At 38.9% G+C, this 17,461-nt stretch overlaps 1 protein-coding gene across 1 annotated transcript; it reads right to left on the bottom strand.

Moving 5' to 3' along the window:
* Positions 1-268: 268 nt before the first annotated feature.
* NEFH (neurofilament heavy chain) lies at positions 269-17,033 on the bottom strand. Its single transcript, XM_088443525.1, has 4 exons — positions 16,034-17,033; positions 11,507-11,706; positions 7,413-7,537; positions 269-5,752 (listed from the first exon to the last, which is right to left on the bottom strand). Exons 1-4 carry the CDS (start codon positions 16,806-16,808, stop codon positions 2,242-2,244), a joined length of 4,611 nt encoding a protein of 1,536 aa, XP_088299651.1. The 5' UTR covers positions 16,809-17,033; the 3' UTR covers positions 269-2,241.
* Between the last annotated feature and the right edge of the window lie 428 nt (positions 17,034-17,461).

The raw sequence follows: 17,461 nt of genomic DNA, 5'->3' as shown, positions 1-17,461 counted from the left end.
GTGGCTATGGGAAACTTAACTGCTAGAAGAAGAGAAGCTGAGTATCTTATAGGTGGTGTTGAAAGTTCATTGGCTAAATCACTGGCTCCACCTGATGTATGGGCTGAGCTAGCTACTCACTGTCATGGAGGTGGACAAAGCTAAATAGATTTTCTGAATATTTAGTTAAGTAAATATCTAATTATATTTTATAAAGAAAAATTCTCATTGTTTTAAAAAATCAAATGAAACATTCCTTCTCAGTTCCACATTTAAAGGATCAATAACATTATCTTTGTATAATAATTTTATTAATATATAACTCTACATTGCACACATTGTTAAGCAAGGTTTTAGGGCTATAATAGTGCATTTTCTCTACTTCTAAATCAGATGGGATTATTGCATACCTTACATCTGAGCTTGACCCATTTCACCTGGTATACAATGTCCTATCTCTCTATCTCTGCTTATTTTCCTACTGCAGTAACCTGTGGTGAATTAATTAATGTGATCAGTGTTTTGCTTCTTCTTGCTTGGAAGTTCATTGTGTACCGGGGAAATAGGCCATGTTGGAAGTTTTGCTGTTGAACTGTAATTACAGTGACCTGCTGGAACAGAAAGTGCAAGTGTGTTTAAAGTCTCTGTTTTAGGATTTGCGTGTATGGCTGTTTGAATGCACCAGTTTTACTTCCCTGAATTGTAATTTGGTTACATTCATTATTATGCTGAGAAGGCATCTTCAACTATATCAGTTTCCCGGGTCTGGTGTCTACAGGAAGGTTTAGTTCTTCAGTGTGTTGCACTAGAATATAGATCTCATCTTTTTCTGAACTGTTAGGGGTTTCCCATGTACACAGCCCAGTTATACATGGCTTCTATAGTTCTTGGATTAAAATAACTGCAATGCCAAACTCCTTGGATCCATGCTATCAGTTGTTTCATGTGTCCACTAACCACATATTAGTTTAGTTTTTCTTGGTACAGTAGTATTATGATATCCAGGGGCTGAAATTTAAGATAAATCTGAGAAAACTCTAAAAAAATACTTTAGAAAGATTACTCGGGGCTGAAATTAATTGCTAAAAATGCCTTATAAAGAATAAGGATGCAAGGATTCCTCTGCAATATAGTCATTAGCTCTAGCCCAGTTAAAGGGGAAATTATTCTGGTTGTCAGATATACAATTGGAACAAAATGAAGCCTGAAGCCATTTTTGTTTTATCATCAAAATGTTTGCCATGAAATGTAAACTGCAATGGCATAAGCAGAAATACCTGAATACATAAAAAAAATTATTGATCCTTGGTTTGGACTGTATTGTGTTTTTTTTTAAGTAATAGCACAGAATGAATGGTCAATTTTGTATGTTTTTGATCTTCTGAGTTTTTACAGGTATTCAAATGAAAATGAATACTAGCACCAGGTATGGTGTGTTTCAATCCTATCGAAAATAAGATACTCATTTTCTTTTAGGCATTGTAAAAGTCAAGATAATGCTTGAGACATCTGGTTATACCATGCACAAGACCATGTCCTATTCACACTTCAAAGACGGGTTAATCATTAGGATGACTTGAATGATTAATGGGTCATGAGAAGTGGCTGTATTAATAATCAACCCGTTCCTACTGTCTAGCAGACCAAAGAAGGGAATGGCTCTAAATGTGCTCTGCAAAATTATCAATAGTTATCTTTGCTTGCTTTTCTTGATTTTTTTCCATAAATAATCATACATCTCATCTGGCCCAGTTAATTCTATTGTTCAAGCACACTGTGTATATCCCACTCCATTTCTTTGTTTTAAAAACCTTTTCTGGAGTTTTTGTTACATCTTACCACTAAAACTTCCCATAACTTCATTATGTAGTGGATAGCAAATGTATTTCCATTTTCTGCAACCACTTTTATCATTACAAGTGAAACAGGTAATATAATTTGTCATATTGTTATCACCCCTTTTGTGACAATTGGTATATATCCCTTAAGTGTATTCTATGTGTTCAGTTGCACATAATTGTTAGTTTTTTTAAGAATAGGGTTTAGCCACTGAGCTAGAGAAGCCTGCAGAGCAGCCATTGCCTCTGATCACCCTAGTAAGTGGCTGGTTTATTGTCCATTTTCTGCTCAGCAGTACAGTGAGATTCACCAAGTCAAAGCAGAGTCTCTGAGATTGACAGTTCCAGAGTGGGATTCTTGGATCTATATTTATCTCTTTGGTGGCTCCAACCATCTGTTTGTTTATGTTTTTAATAAGCTTGTTTATTTCTCACCTTTTTTTGCTCCCTGAGAGGAACCATTCAATAACTGATCTGTACCAGAAGACTTCTCACTTTTCTCTGGCTTACTTATTATACCCTGTGTATCTTGAGATTTTTTTTGTAGTTTTAGACTCTCCTGTTTTTCTTTAATTTCTTTAGGAGGATATTCTGTGACTGGAGATTTTTCTTTTTTGAGTCCATGCTCTATTTTTATCCCTTTCTCTGATTTCTTAATGGGCTCATTTGAAATCAGTGGTTTTTCCTCTAACTTTGGTGATGATCTCTCCTCTGCCTTTGCTGGTCTTTTTTCTTCTATTTTGGATGATGATTTTTCCTCATCCTTAACTGGCTGTTTTTCCCCTATTTTAGCTGTTTTTTTTTCTTCTACCTTAACAGGCTTCTTTACTTCTTCCTTAGCAGGCTGCTTATCCTCTGCTTTTACTGGTTTCTTCTCTTCTACTTTAGCTGGCTTCTTTACTTCTTCCTTAGCAGGCTGCTTATCCTCTGCTTTTGCTGGTTTCTTTTCTTCTACTTTAGCCGGCTTCTTTTCTTCATCCTTAGCAGGCTGCTTATCCTCTGCTTTAGCTGGTTTCTTCTCTTCTACTTTAGCCGGCTTCTTATCTTCTTCCTTAGCAGTGTGCTTATCCTCTGCTATAGCTGGTTTCTTTTCTTCTACTTTAGCCGGCTTCTTTTCATCTTCCTTAGCAGGCTGCTTAGGCTCTGCTTTTGCTGGTTTCTTCTCTTCTACTTTAGCCAGCTTCTTTTCATCTTCCTTAGCAGGCTGCTTAGGCTCTGCTTTTGCTGGTTTCTTCTCTTCTACTTTAGCTGGCTTTTCTTCTTCCTTAGCAGGCTGCTTAGGCTCTGCTTTTGCTGGTTTCTTCTCTTCTACTTTAGCTGGCTTTTCTTCTTCCTTAGCAGGCTGCTTATCCTCTGCTTTAGCTGGTTTCTTTTCTTCTACTTTAGCCGGCTTTTTTTCTTCTTCTTTAGCTTTAGCAGGCTGTTTATCCTCTGCTTTAGCTGGTTTCTTTTCTTCTACTTTAGCAGGCTTTTTTTCTTCTTCTTTAGCTTTAGCAGGCTGTTTATCCTCTGCTTTAGCTGGTTTCTTTTCTTCTACTTTAGCAGGCTTTTTTTCTTCTTCTTTAGCTTTAGCAGGCTGTTTATCCTCTGCTTTAGCTGGTTTCTTTTCTTCTACTTTAGCCGGCTTCTTTACTTCTTCTGAAGCAGGCTGCTTATCCTCTGCTTTAGCTGGTTTCTTTTCTTCTACCTTAGCCGGCTTTTCTTCTACTGTAGCCGGCTTCTTTTCTTCTACCTTAGCAGGCTGCTTATCCTCTGCTTTAGCTGATTTCTTTTCTTCAACTTTAGCTGGCTTCTTTTCTTCTTCCTTAGCAGGCTGCTTATCCTCTGCTTTAGCTGGTTTCTTTTCTTCTACCTTAGTCGGCTTCTTTTCTTCTTTCTTAGCAGGCTCCTTATCCTCTGCTTTTGCTTGTTTCTTCTCATCTACTTTAGCTGGCTTTTCTTCTTCCTTAGCAGGCTGCCTATCCTCTGCTTTAGCTGGTTTCTTTTCTTCAACTTTAGCCGGCTTCTTTTCTTCTTCCTTAGCAGGCTCTGCTTTAGCTGGTTTCTTATCTTGTACTGTAGCCGGCTTCCTTTCTTCTTCCTTAGCAGGCTGCTTATCCTCTGCTTTGGCTGGTTTCTTTTCTTCTACTTTAGCTGGCTTCTTTTCTTCTTCTATAGCAGGCTGCTTATCCTCTGCTTTAGCTGGTTTCTTTTCTTCTACTTTAGGCAGCTTTTTTTCTTCTTCTTTAGCAGGCTGCTTATCCTCTGCTTTGGCTGGTTTCTTTTCTTCTACTTTAGCTGGCTTTTTTTCTTCTTCCTTAGCAGGCTGCTTATCCTCTGCTTTGGCTGGTTTCTTTTCTTCTACTTTAGCTGGCTTCTTTTCTTCTTCTATAGCAGGCTGCTTATCCTCTGCTTTAGCTGGTTTCTTTTCTTCTACTTTAGCCGGCTTTTTTTCTTCTTCTTTAGCAGGCTGTTTATCCTCTGCTTTAGCTGGTTTCTTTTCTTCTATTTTAGCCGGCTTTTTTTCTTCTTCCTTAGAGGGCTGCTTATCCTCTGCTTTAGCTGGTTTCTTTTCTTCTACTTTATCTAGCTTTTCTTCATCCTTAGCAGCAGTTTTCTTCTCTTCTACTTTAACAGGCTTCTTTTCTACTTCCTTGGCATGCTGCTCTTCCTCTGATTTATCTGGTTTCTTATCATCTACTTTTGCTTGTTTCTTTTCATCTTCCTTAAGTGGCTGCTTTTCCTCTGTTGTAGTTGGTGTCTTTTCCTCTTCTTTATACGACTTCTTTTCTTGCTTTTCTTCAACCTTGGCTGGTTTCTTATCTTCTACCTTGGGCTTTTTTTCCTCTTCTTGCAATGGTTTCTTTACTACTATTTTAGCTGGTTTGTTTTCCTCTTCCTTAACTGGCTTCTCTTCTATTTTGATTGGTGTTTTTACATCCTGTTTCTTTACTGGCTCTTTATTTTTTTCCTTTGATGTCTCCTTTTCTTTTTCTGTTGTTGATTTTTCTTCCTTATTTTTCCCTTTTTCTTCCTTTTTAGCTATATCTTGCTTATCCTCTTCTTTTTTAAATCCCTCCTCTGGCTTTATTTTATCTTCTTTTTTAGAAGGTTCATGCTTTTTTTCTTTGTTGATTGGTTCTTTTTCGTCTTTCTTGTCTGCTGCCATTTTCTCATTTTTAGAAGTTTCTTCTTTTTTTCCTGGTCCCGTTTTCACCTCTTTCTTGAAAGGCTTTTCAACTTTTTCAGTTGGTTCATCATTTTCTTTTTCTTCTACTGGTTCTTGTATTTTATCTGGATAACTTTCCTCTTTATTTTTGTCATGCTCTTCTTGTTTTTCAACTACTTTGTCTTTCTCTGATTTCTTTCCTGCATTAGCTTTCTCTTTGTTGGCTGATTCTTTCTCTTGTTTATCATTAATTTCCTTATCTTTTTCTTTTATTTCATGCCCTTTGTCTGTGATCTTAATTTTCTCCTCATTTCCAGTCTTCTTTGTTTGTTCTTTTTCTGCTCCGCTGTTCTCTTCATATTCTGTTTCCTTTTTAATTTCTTCCTTTTCACTTCCCTCTTTTTCCTCTGCTTCCTCATTTTCACTTCCCTCCTTTTCCTCTGCTTCCTCATTTTCACCTTTTTCCTCTGACACCTCATTGTCAACTTCTGCTATTTCTGGAATATCATTCTCCATTGTTTCCTTGGAAGGTTCTCCAGGTGTCTGTTCTCCTTCTGATTCAGGTTCCTTTTCAGGAGATGTGATCATTTCCTCTTCCTCTGTCACCTCTTCAGTCTGTTTCTCCACAATTACAGTTTCTTTTTCTGCCTTCTCCACAATCCTTATCTTTTCTTCCTTTTTCACCTTAATGTGCTTTGGTTTGGTTGGGATCCTTGGGCTTCTTTCATCAAATGGAAATTGATCAAAACTTGTTCCAATTCGACATTCCTCTCCCTCCAGTAGCTTTCTAGGAAAACATGATGCAGAATTTTACAATACATGTTAATAATTCGATTACCATTAATGGTTATAGAACACTATTTACTTTGTTTCAACCTGTAAACATACAGCACCTGGAAATAATTGCATTGTACTGTGACATTAAACAAATAGAGACATCACACATTTTAAATGTTAATTTCAGCATTGTGAAGCAGGGGGCGGGGCCACAATGACGCGATTCAGCGCAAATTGCATCACCGCCCTCTCCCCCCGGCTGCAAGGGTTTTTATCTTTACTGCGAGGGCTAGGGAGGCTTGATATCTGCAAGGGGGCACCAGACAAAATTTTGCCTAGGGCACCAAATTAGCTAGGGCCGGCTCTGACTGAAATTGTCTACAATGGGCATGTGAGAGTCAGAACTGGACCATGGAGCAATAGAAGAAGGTGGCCTGGTCTGATTAATCACGTTTTCTTTACACCATGTGGTCACCGAAAGTGTGGAAGAATGGTACCAGGATGCACTATGAAATGATGGCAAGCTGGCGGAGGGAGTGTGATGCCCTGACCAATGCTGGGAAACCTTGGGTGTTGGCAGTCATGTGGATGTTACTTTGACATGTACCACCTATCTAACATTGTTGCAGACCAAGTACACCCCTTCATGGCAATGGTATTCCCTGATAGCAGTGGCCTCTATCAGTAGGATAATGCACCCTGTCACAGTCCAAAATTGTTCAGGAATGATTTGTGGAACATGACAAAGAGTTCAAGCCTCCAAATTCCTAGATCTCAATCTGATCAAGCATTTGTGGGATGAGCTGGAAGAACAAGTCCGAGCCGTGGAGGCTGCAACTTACAGGACTTAAAGGATATTCTGCTAATGTATTGGTGCCAGATACCACAGTACACCTTCAGAGGTTTTGTGGAGTCGATGCCTCGATGTATCAGAGTATTTTTTTGGGTGGCACAAGGGGGCCTACACAATATTAGGCATGTGGTTTTAATGTTATAGCTGATCAGTGTGTGTGTGCTTCAGATTTTCTTTAACACCAGGGCATCCTGCAATTTCTACAGCTCAACTGCAACCTTTACTTCAGTCTTCCTCTTCTTGAAAAGTCAGTTAGGCTTTAAAGTCAGTGCTGCTATACTGTATAGTAATAACTTAAGTCACTTTAGCAGGCATTGTGGAGAATGAACTGCTGTTTACTTTTAAAAGTAAAGTGACTCCGCCAGCAAAAATGTACTGGAAAAGAAGCAGGGTTCTCTCTCAGAAAAAGCAACTCTCTTGTACTGTATAGTAAAGATAAACTTGCTAAGACATACATTTACAAACCTCTAAAATTGTAACTAGTGGATAGGAAAGATTTCTAATTCTTTATAGGAATATCTAGCTCTGCTGCAGCTTGTGTCCAGTTATATTTACACAAAATCCTGCGTGACAACATTTTATAGATTCAATCAATGAAATGTGCAAATGACTAAAATCTTACGTATTACTTGATATTAAAATTTGTCAAAAAGTGTTAGAATTAATTATATCAAAAGAGAAATGGTCTATGAATTGCAAGGGAGTCACATCACATCTTGACTCAAATATCCAATAAATGACTTAATCCATTACTGACTCACTGTATTTCTGTGTTACAACATTCATCAGTCTCCTTATAGTACAGCACTTTTGTTACCTGTAGGCAGCAATCTCAATGTCCAAGGCCATCTTGACATTCAGTAAGTCTTGATACTCTCGAATCTGAGCCGCCATTTCCCACTTGGTGCTCCTTAGCTCATGGTCCAGCTGCTGCAGGGTTTCCTGGACACAAAGACAAGGGGCATATTACACTGTTCACAGAAACAGACATACACTGTAATTTAGTGCAAAATAAACATGGATACAGATGAATTAGTGAATGCTATACAGTCCGAAATTCTTTGTCATTTAACATGGGATAATAAAATTATTATATTGGAATATATAGGATAGGATATTCAAATATATAGTAAAATTTCACTCCAGTGCACAAATAATAGATATCATACTGTATATAATAATAATAATAATAATAATAATAATAATAATGGTGTACTTTGGAGCTTAATGATAGCATCACTTAATACTCTGTGATATTGGAGAATGATAGATAAAATATTTCACATTTGTTGGAGCACTATGTATAAGAAATAATAAAAAATAACCTTCATCACTCTTCCAGCTTACTTAATAAAGGGCCTGATTCAGATATGGCTGCATCCCTTCGCATCTGCGTCTTTGTATGTAAAAATTGCACTAAATATGCAACTGTCACAGCTGCCTAGATTTGTATTGAGACGCCCATTGTTGTCTTCGTAAATCCAAATGATTGCATACAAAGACATACCATCGGACGCAGAATGACCGTCTGAACTAAAACATCAGAGCCAGCCAATCTACGTAAAAGGACACAGTCGCTGGCGGTGGCACACCTAAAAAAACAGTTGCAACACAACCACTTTTTTTTTTTTATCCACACCCAGCCCATTCCCTCCCACAAACCGTCACTACCTGTCAGTCACTCTGCGTGTAAATCCTCTCTGCAAGCGACAACGGTAATCCATCGGGACGCATGCTCCGTGTGACTCCAATGCATGCTCAGTAATTAAAACATCGTCCAACTGCAAAAATATCAGCTTTGCATCCATCTCTGAATTAGGCCCAAAGCCTAATATTATACTGTCCCCAATATACCATGTATGACTATAATTATCTTGCATAATAATTAGGTGTTTCTTGATACTCCAACCATTTAAATCAATTTATCTTTAAAGCACACAAGTCCCTTGGTCGTTTCACATTTAGTTTTCATTGAATTTTAACCAGTCATTGTATTTTGGTATGTTAGAAAATTTCATCTAGAAACAATTACACCCTGTGACTTGTGTGTAAGATTTAATTCAATAAATCATGAAATAATGTGTAGATGGACATTAATCATTCTAACATATTTAGGACTTTGTGTGTGTGTAATATTTTTACATATTAAATATATTGTACTACACCAAGTGGATTACTTTCTTTCTATTTCTCCTTATTACTTTTCCCTATTACCTTTTTCCCCATTGTTATTTCCCTCTACCTTACTTATTTCTCTATAAGTATGCACCAGTAATACATTCCATTTTTGTAATATTTTTTAGTTCTTATGTGCCATCTGATACATAGTAGGTACCTTTTTTAGGTATAGCACCTACCAGACACAATAATGGTAATTTATAAACTGCAGAATATTTTTGTTTGTGCGAATGCACATACAACATGTCTTACTTTTGGCTTTAGGAACTGCTCTCCTATAAGCACTCTGCTCAACCTGTATGGGCTTACTGTAGGTTCATCCTACTGCCTACCCTGTTTTTTTTGTTTTTTTTTAGTGCATTATCATTTTATTATAAAAAGCGCAAAAAATACCAATCACACATAAAATTCAAATAACAATTACAGCCTACATTAAGGACCTCATTCAGAGTCGGTCGATGCGGCCGCACGGTCGTATGCCACCGATGTTCGCTAAACTGCGCATACGTAAAGTTTGCAATGCGCGTGCGCAAACTAGCTCTTACGATCAGAAATTTCTCTCTCCTTGAACACAGCCAGGTCGTTAGTTTGAGTGACAGAATGAGGTGTTTGTGGGTGGTAACAGGGGAAGGTGCTTGAAAACGGGGAGTGGAGATCCGAACGCAGGCGTGCCTAATTATGCGAACGGCGTTTTATGGGAGTGCATAATTAACAAAGTAGTGTCATAGCACACATGATATGGGAGGTTTTTACACTGACATGATCGTAGTGCTTAAGAGAGGGTATGGTCAACCTTTAGCTCTACGAACAGTTTCGATGGTTCCCGATGGTCTCGATTAATCCTTATATGCCCGGAGATGACGTGTAATGCGTACGAGAAGGGGGCGTATTTTTTGTCTTCCGGACGCATCCTCCCTTTGGTCGGCCAGCTACCGATCCGATCTTAAGGACGCAACTTGCGAGTGCATCATTTGCATATCCGGCCCCTTTTCCCTTACGACCGTGCGGCCGCAACGACCGACTCTGAATGAGGTCCTAAGTCTTTGCTAGTCTGCCTACCAGATTTAGGCTATTGTGAGCCCATAAATAATCAAGGTTTTTCTACATTAGTTGATCTGAGCAAGGGGGAGACCAGGACTTTCTATTACATACCATTTTTAAGTGTTTTTGTTAAAGTTGCCAGAATGTTCTAGAAATAGACTTTTTTTACAAATATCATCCTATTCAAAGTACATAAAATTGGATTCCACTATTTCTGAACATGTGTAAAACAAATGTTCCTTTGCAGGGAAAAAAACAGGGACTACCTCCTAAATTTTACATTTCCACCACTATATTTTGTGGGTTGAGTGCTACCCTTTTGTCAGGAAGATGTAACTTGTTTTGGCTTGTGGACAGCAGCTAGAGATGGCTGAACCTTGGAACAGCTCTTTGACCTATCGGCCGCACAATCCTCTCACAAAAAAAGTTAAAAATTTCAAAGAGTGTTATGGGCAATGGACCTCACTCGCACATTCCATGGCTTACCATCACTCACATACCTCACTCTCAAATTGATAATGCTACTGGGGATCTATTACAATCTGGCTTGGGGTGGGGTAATGCCACTGGGGACTTAGTGCCACTGGGGATTGGAAGGTACTATTACAAAGGAGGCCTATGGAGATGAAGGAAAAAAATTACAATTTCTGAGCGTTTTTTGAGGAAATAATTAGTTAAGTGATTAAAAAGGTTTTCACAATTGTATACAGTTCAGCAATAAACAATAAGCACATAGAGAATATCATGTAATAATACAACATCAAAATGATCAGCATTACCAGTACCCAGATCATAGGAGGACCCTTTGTACCTGGACCACATATCATATTTCTAGAGATTATTTCGACTGGTATACACAAATCCTTAATGGCCTACTATTTCGTTGACTAGAGACACCCACTCCTCACTAAACTGGAGGCCCTAAGGTGCTAACCAAGCCCATTCTATGGCTCTTAGTAACCCTTTTACTTTTGTTCAATTGTACTTATTCGTCCTAACCAATGTTTACAGCACAATGCTCTCATTACCATATTATCTTGTGCCATTACCCATTACAGTATTATCTGGAATAACATGTCCGTTTAGTTGCTGGACCCAGAGAGTTTAACTGTCATTGCTGTTGCCATCTCTGTTCCTTGTTTGTTGATCTCTGCAATCTCCTTGATGGCTGCAGCTTCTGACACAACTTCTGCTAACATAGGGATCAAATATTCCTGGCTTTGTGTCCAGCAGGGAGGCATCAGGTCAACGAAAAATCCTGGGCACACAGCAACTCCAAGGTGGACGATTACTACTGGAGTGGAGGGATATTCAACTATGGTAAATGGAGAGGGAACATCATGGTTGCCAGAGCTGACTGTCTTAATATATTTTCAGTGACTAATTCATCTTACATGTCTCCACTGTGTCTCTCCATTCCAGCCGTACCAAACCACATGTAGCCACATATAAATACTTCTTTAAAGACTGCTCTCATTTTAGTGGTTGATAATGTTTCTGTGTTACAATAGCCACACACAATTTCCCCACCACCAGCTACAATTATTATACCAATATCTTATTTATCATTTGTTTTCCACATATGGGCAGGGCCATCTTTACCGCCTGATTCTTGCTGCATAATATTCAGCACTTGTTGCAGATTATTATAATAACTTGGAACCTCAGAACCTTAACTATGAGAGTTGGTACCTGGTAAGATGCCATTTCTGCTTGGTGGTGATCCTCCAGATCCATGCATTGTCTTTCCAGGGATTGCTGGGATCCTTTCAAAACCTCTAACTGAGTAATTTGACTCTGCAGCTGATGCCGATAGGTGGTGATTTCTTCACCGGCAGAACGTATGGCTTGAGTATTCACATGGGAGGCCTCATTCAGTTTCTTCAACTGCACTGTTAATATAAATTAATATTTTCAAGTACATAATATAGCATAACAATATGATCAGGATACTCATGTTGGGCTATGCAACCTTTGTGATAGATAATATGATTTACAATACTTTTCTATCTGTGGAGATTGAGGCTGACTTTCCCAACATTCATGAAAGGAGAGGAGGCCTAGACAGTAGGGGCCTGTGTCAGTGATGCTAGACATTGCTGTGTTCAAGCTTCATGAAGCTGCAACTCTGAAATACTATATTGCATAGACATCACTCCTTATACGTGCAGAGGTATACCTACTAGTCTGCTTTGCTAATGATCCTATTTACTATGTGCAACTTGAATGGAAAGAAGACATAGGGACTGATTCTGAGTCTCATGCAGCTCCGTATGCGGAGAGTCAGACGCATCTCAGATGTTTCTTCTCATACATGAAATGGATGTTTCTGGGTGGCATCTGGGAGGAACGCATGAATGGGAGTTGTGTCCTATTCTGAGTTGTGCGTATAATGACGGGATGCCTTTTACAGACTGATCTCTTGCACCCAGCATGGAGTAAGTGGCAGTGCAGCTACTAGCAATGACGGCTGCCAATGCAGATGGAAAAACAGTGGTTGGCGCATTGCGTACACATGAAGATGTGCATATAGTTGCATTAGTAGTCCATAAGCAAACTATACGCATTCTGAATGCACCCATGTACGCACGCAGCTGTGTGCATCACAGAATCAGGTGCATAATACACAATTTTAATCATATTAAATTTCTTACCCACATAATATAAAAACAATATCACTGCCAACACAAATAATCCTGGACAAGAGTTTTAACAGTGAAACAAAATTATAATAACAAAATTATAATAAAAAAAATCAATAAATATAAAATAAATCCTAAAAAAAATTGATAGAAGGAAGAGGTTCCTAACAATATTGGTGGAAATACTGATATTTAATTTAAAATACTTATGACTTTTGCTTTACATCCACTTTCAGTATTGCACAGCTATAAAACAAAAAAAGTTAAAAAGATATAGAAAAAGAACCAGAGTCCACTCTGTTTTCTATAATAATTCAGGTAGGCCTAGTACCATGTCCATTGTAGCATTGCTGTGCGCTCCTAGTGCTTCATCCAATACTGTAGTACACACAGTACTTCAGTGCACCGCTATCAGCTCATAGTGCAAACTCTGCTATTAGGGTCCAAGTTTTATAGATGGCTAAATCAAATTGACTAAGGTTCTAATTAAGTCATCTGTGCTTAAGTATGGATATCCTTAAAACATGGACTGTAATAGCAGAGTTTGGGAACCTCTGTCATAGTATTTTGGGCAGTACTGCAATGTACACCTGTCAACTCATCCAGTACTGCAATGCATAGCTGCAAGCTCATAGAGTTCCATCCAGTACTGCAATGCACAGCCGTAACCCCATAGAGTACTATCCAGTACTGCAATGCACAGCTGTAAGCTCATAGAGTACTATCCAGTACTGCAATGCACAGCTGTAAGCTCAGAGTATTATCCTGTACTGCAATGCACAGCTGTAAGCTCAGAGTATTATCCTGTACTGCAATGCACAGCTGTAAGCTCAGAGTATTATCCTGTACTGCAATGCACAGCTGTAAGCTCAGAGTATTATCCTGTACTGCAATGCACAGCTGTAAGCTCAGAGTATTATCCTGTACTGCAATGCACAGCTGTAAGCTCAGAGTATTATCCTGTACTGCATTGCACAGCTGTAAGTTCATAGAGTTCTATCCAGTACTGCAATGCACAGCTGTAAGCTCATAGAGTTATATCCAGTACTGCAATGCACAGCTGTAAGCTCAGAGTATTATCCTGTACTGCATTGCACAGTTGTAAGTTCATAGAGTTATATCCAGTACTGCAATGCACAGCTGTAAGCTCAGAGTTCTATCCAGTACTGCAATGCACAGCTGTAAGTTCATAGAGTTATATCCAGTACTGCAATGCACAGCTGTAAGCTCATAGAGTTATATCCAGTACTGCAATGCACAGCTGTAAGTTCATAGAGTTATATCCAGTACTGCAATGCACAGCTGTAAGCTCAGAGTATTATCCTGTACTGCATTGCACAGCTGTAAGCTCATAGAGTTATATCCAGTACTGCAATGCACGGCTGTAAGCTCAGAGTTCTATCCAGTACTGCATTGCACAGCTGTAAGCTCATAGAGTTATATCCAGTACTGCAATGCACGGCTGTAAGCTCAGAGTTCTATCCAGTACTGCATTGCACAGCTGTAAGCTCATAGAGTTATATCCAGTACTGCATTGCCCTGTAAGCTCATAGAGTTATATCCAGTACTGCAATGTAACAGCTGTAAGATGATTGCGTTCTATCCAGTACTGCATTGCACAGCTGTAAGCTCATAGGGCAGTTAGTTGTGAGCTAGGTTGTGCAATTTTGTTTTTACCCTGGTTGAAATCCACAGGCCTAACTTGCAGGTTTCAATGGGAGAAATTGTGGCTTTTATTTCACACTTTTAGACTGAGAGATAACTAAAAAAAAAGTCATTATCTTAATGAGACATATATGTTAAAGTGTTTTATTGATGGGAAATAATAGTTACAGATGTGAGTTGCAAGTGTTTTTTTTTTAAACTATGTTTTACTACTTGTATATAAACAGAAATCACAGTAGAGACTTTTTAATGTATACCCAAAATACTGTAATCACTTTTATTTGCTGAAATACATTTACTGGATATAATTGCTTTATTTAATTCAGAAAACATTTGAAAGTCAAACATTTTACACTTCTTAACGGCCTCCAATACTTTGCCCATGGCCAATAACAGCCTTCTACACTGTCCTGCTATCTGATTTGCCTCTTTTGGGGTTCAGGATGATTTCCCTACTCTACATTATTCACACATTGCAAAGTTAACACACGACATCGGCACAGTGCCCACAAATGCTGTTTCTAATTGAGTTGTGCATTCTGATTTTTTGGGCCAAAAATATCCCATGATATGTGCAGAAAATGAAAGCGAATCTTCACAGTATAGAACTCACAGCTAATTGTATCTGTCCCATAGTGTTCCATTCAGTACTGCAATACACAGCTGTCAGCCCTATGTCCAGTACTGCAATGAACGGATGTCAGCTTATAGAATTCGGTCCAGTAATGCAATGCGAAGCAGTCAGCTCATAGTGTTTCGTACAGTACTGCAATGAACAGATGTCAGCTTATAGAATTCTGTCCAGTACTGCAATGCACAGCTGTCAGCCCTATGTCCAGTACTGCAATGAACAGATGTCAGCTCATAGAGTTTGGTCCAGTAATGCAATGCATAGCTGTCCGCTTATAGAGTTCGGTCCAGTAATGCAATGCACAGCTGTCCATTCGTAGTGAGCTGTCCAGTACTGCAGTGCACAGCTGTCCATTCATAGTGAGCTGTCCAGTACTGCAGTGCACAGCTGAATGATACAATATTTAGTATGATTATCATTTTCGGTTTACATTTGTTGCAATGCAGGAATGTTAAGTGTGACTTTATTTGCAGCCAGAGTGGTACTGGTCAAAAAAAAGTTTGTAACCTTTGTACATTAAACAATTGTATAGCCAGAAATAACTACAGTTAATTCTGGCTTAATATATCATACAAAATAAATATTGTAATAACTTTACATAAAATGTTCATTTTAATGAAGATCAATGATTAGTTACTTCAAGGGTAGTAAATAAAAATTAAAAAAATAATCCAATATTTCCTTTTAGCTAAATGTATATGATTCATCACAGTGTGGTGTACTGCCTATTACTGCACAGGACAGGATGGAGGGAAGGGGAGGTGCATAGACTAGTATAGAACCAAACCATGACTCAGGAATTTCATCTGCTCAAATGTAACCTCTTCATAGCCAGATGGTAATAACATATCCATAAGTCTGTGCTTATACTTCATTTCCAAAATCAGCTTTCATATCCCAGACAAACGTATGACTACTATTACCCCTGACAAGCTGATCTGTATTATACTAGATTTTTATGTACTATAAGCCAGAAAATAAGTCTGGAAGTAAACTATAGAAGAGAAATAGCTTACACTCCTGGTGAAAATATTTTAAATCATTATAATTATTTATAGTTTGCATGAAGCAGAAGTTTAAATCTCTGAACTACTGTATACTAACTAATTGCATACAGTGGTGAAGTGACCTGCAATTCAGGCACTTTGATTACCTATTTTTTGCGGCAATGATAAAATACTCAGTCACGTTTGAGGTTAGTGTGTGAATTACAATTTTTTCGAATTCCTATTATTGTTTATTTTTGTACCTGTACTTTGTTTTTCTCCCTACCCGACTCACCTTGGAACCACTCTTGGGTCTGTAGGTTATTTCTGCCTATATGGCCTTCCAACTGAGCTCTGATCTCCTTCAAGGCTGATGCCAGCTCCAACCCAGATACCTCTTCCAACTGCTGGGTTGTCAATTGGCTCCCCTGTATTTGCCTTAGCATCTCCTCCACATCCTCTTGGTGGCTTTTGCAAAGGTGACTTACTTCATCCTGTAGAGCCTGAACCTTCCTTCCAATCTGATCACTCTCTAGGCTGCACTCCTGCATATACTGCCTCAGTGTCCTCTCAGCAGACAGAGCCTCTTCCTTTAATCTTTCCTCTTCTTGGGTCTTCATCCTCAATAACTCAATGTCCTCATTTAGTCGATTCCTTTCCAGCTCTTCTAAACTATTGTCTGAGTTGATTTTCAGAATCTGGTTTCGCATGTCCCTGATCTCCTTTCCAAATAACTGCCCAATAGCAGAGATGCCAGTTTGCTGCTTCCTAAGGGCTGATGCCTCTTGTTGTAAGTTGTGATTCTGTTCTTCTAGCCTCCGTACCTTCTCTATGTAGCCGGCAAACCTATCATTCAACCCTTGTAAGGCCTCCTTTTCATCCCGTGGCCCATTTGAAGGCTCAGGACTGTCACTGTAAGATGGGGCACTCCGGCGACTCCGAGTTTGTGTTTGGAAACTGCTACTGCCACTGTGGGTAAGGGAGACAGAGCTAGACCGAAGGTAGGCATCTCCTGTGGGTCTACGATAAGTAACAGGACCCATTGAGCGTTCCAAGTTATAGCCAAGCATGGTAAAGTAATGGAAACAGATAGGTGGAGGTCAAAGAGAGAAATGGGAGGATGAAGTCAGAGAGAAGTACATGCAGGGAATAAGGAAAATACAATGAAATTCTGAGAGGAAAAAAGGCAGAAGGAAAATCAGAGATGACAGTACTTAAAACTGCACAGAAAGAGTACAGTAAGCTACATAGATGTAAGGAGCTGTCCAGGGTCTGTAAGTGTGATGCACACACAGTGAGAGAGATGCAGGGCACTGCGGCAGATAGAGGACAGCATCAGCTTTTATACTGCAGCAAACTTCTCAACTCAGCAAAGCAGAGACACCACCCCTGCATCACACTCATCATCTTACACGCTGACTCGTGAGCACAGCATTTCAGATTGACATCACAGCACAACATCAGCCCTGTGTGCAGCATCGTGCCTGCAGAGATGGAGAAAGAGATTGATATTTACTAACTAGAATCATTTTTTTACCATCATATAAAATATTATCACACCAACTGCAGTGTTATGTATAATAAAATCTATGTTCTATACAATGTACATGTTATCCCACATTAGAGAAAAGGTAATGTAAGTGGCTCTGCTATATAGCTCGCACTAAATATTTAATTACATTACCTTTTGAAAGTCATGTAGGCAACACAGCAATGATCAATA

Source organism: Taudactylus pleione, unplaced genomic scaffold, assembly GCF_031769625.1.
Source record: "Taudactylus pleione unplaced genomic scaffold, aTauple2 ptg000330l, whole genome shotgun sequence".
Taxonomy (NCBI): domain Eukaryota; kingdom Metazoa; phylum Chordata; class Amphibia; order Anura; family Myobatrachidae; genus Taudactylus; species Taudactylus pleione.
This window is presented reverse-complemented; position numbering and strand designations above follow the sequence as displayed.

What these genes read in the sequence shown, in the direction of transcription:
- NEFH (XM_088443525.1), bottom strand. Translation starts at nt 16,808, where the DNA reads ATGCTTGGCTATAACTTGGAACGCTCAATGGGTCCTGTTACTTATCGT. An exon ending in GACCCAAGAGTGGTTCCAAG is followed by an intron (nt 11,707 to 16,033) that starts GTGAGTCGGGTA and finishes TTATATTAACAG; the next exon opens with TGCAGTTGAAGAAACTGAAT. An exon ending in ATTGAGATTGCTGCCTACAG is followed by an intron (nt 5,753 to 7,412) that starts GTAACAAAAGTG and finishes ATGTTTTCCTAG; the next exon opens with AAAGCTACTGGAGGGAGAGG.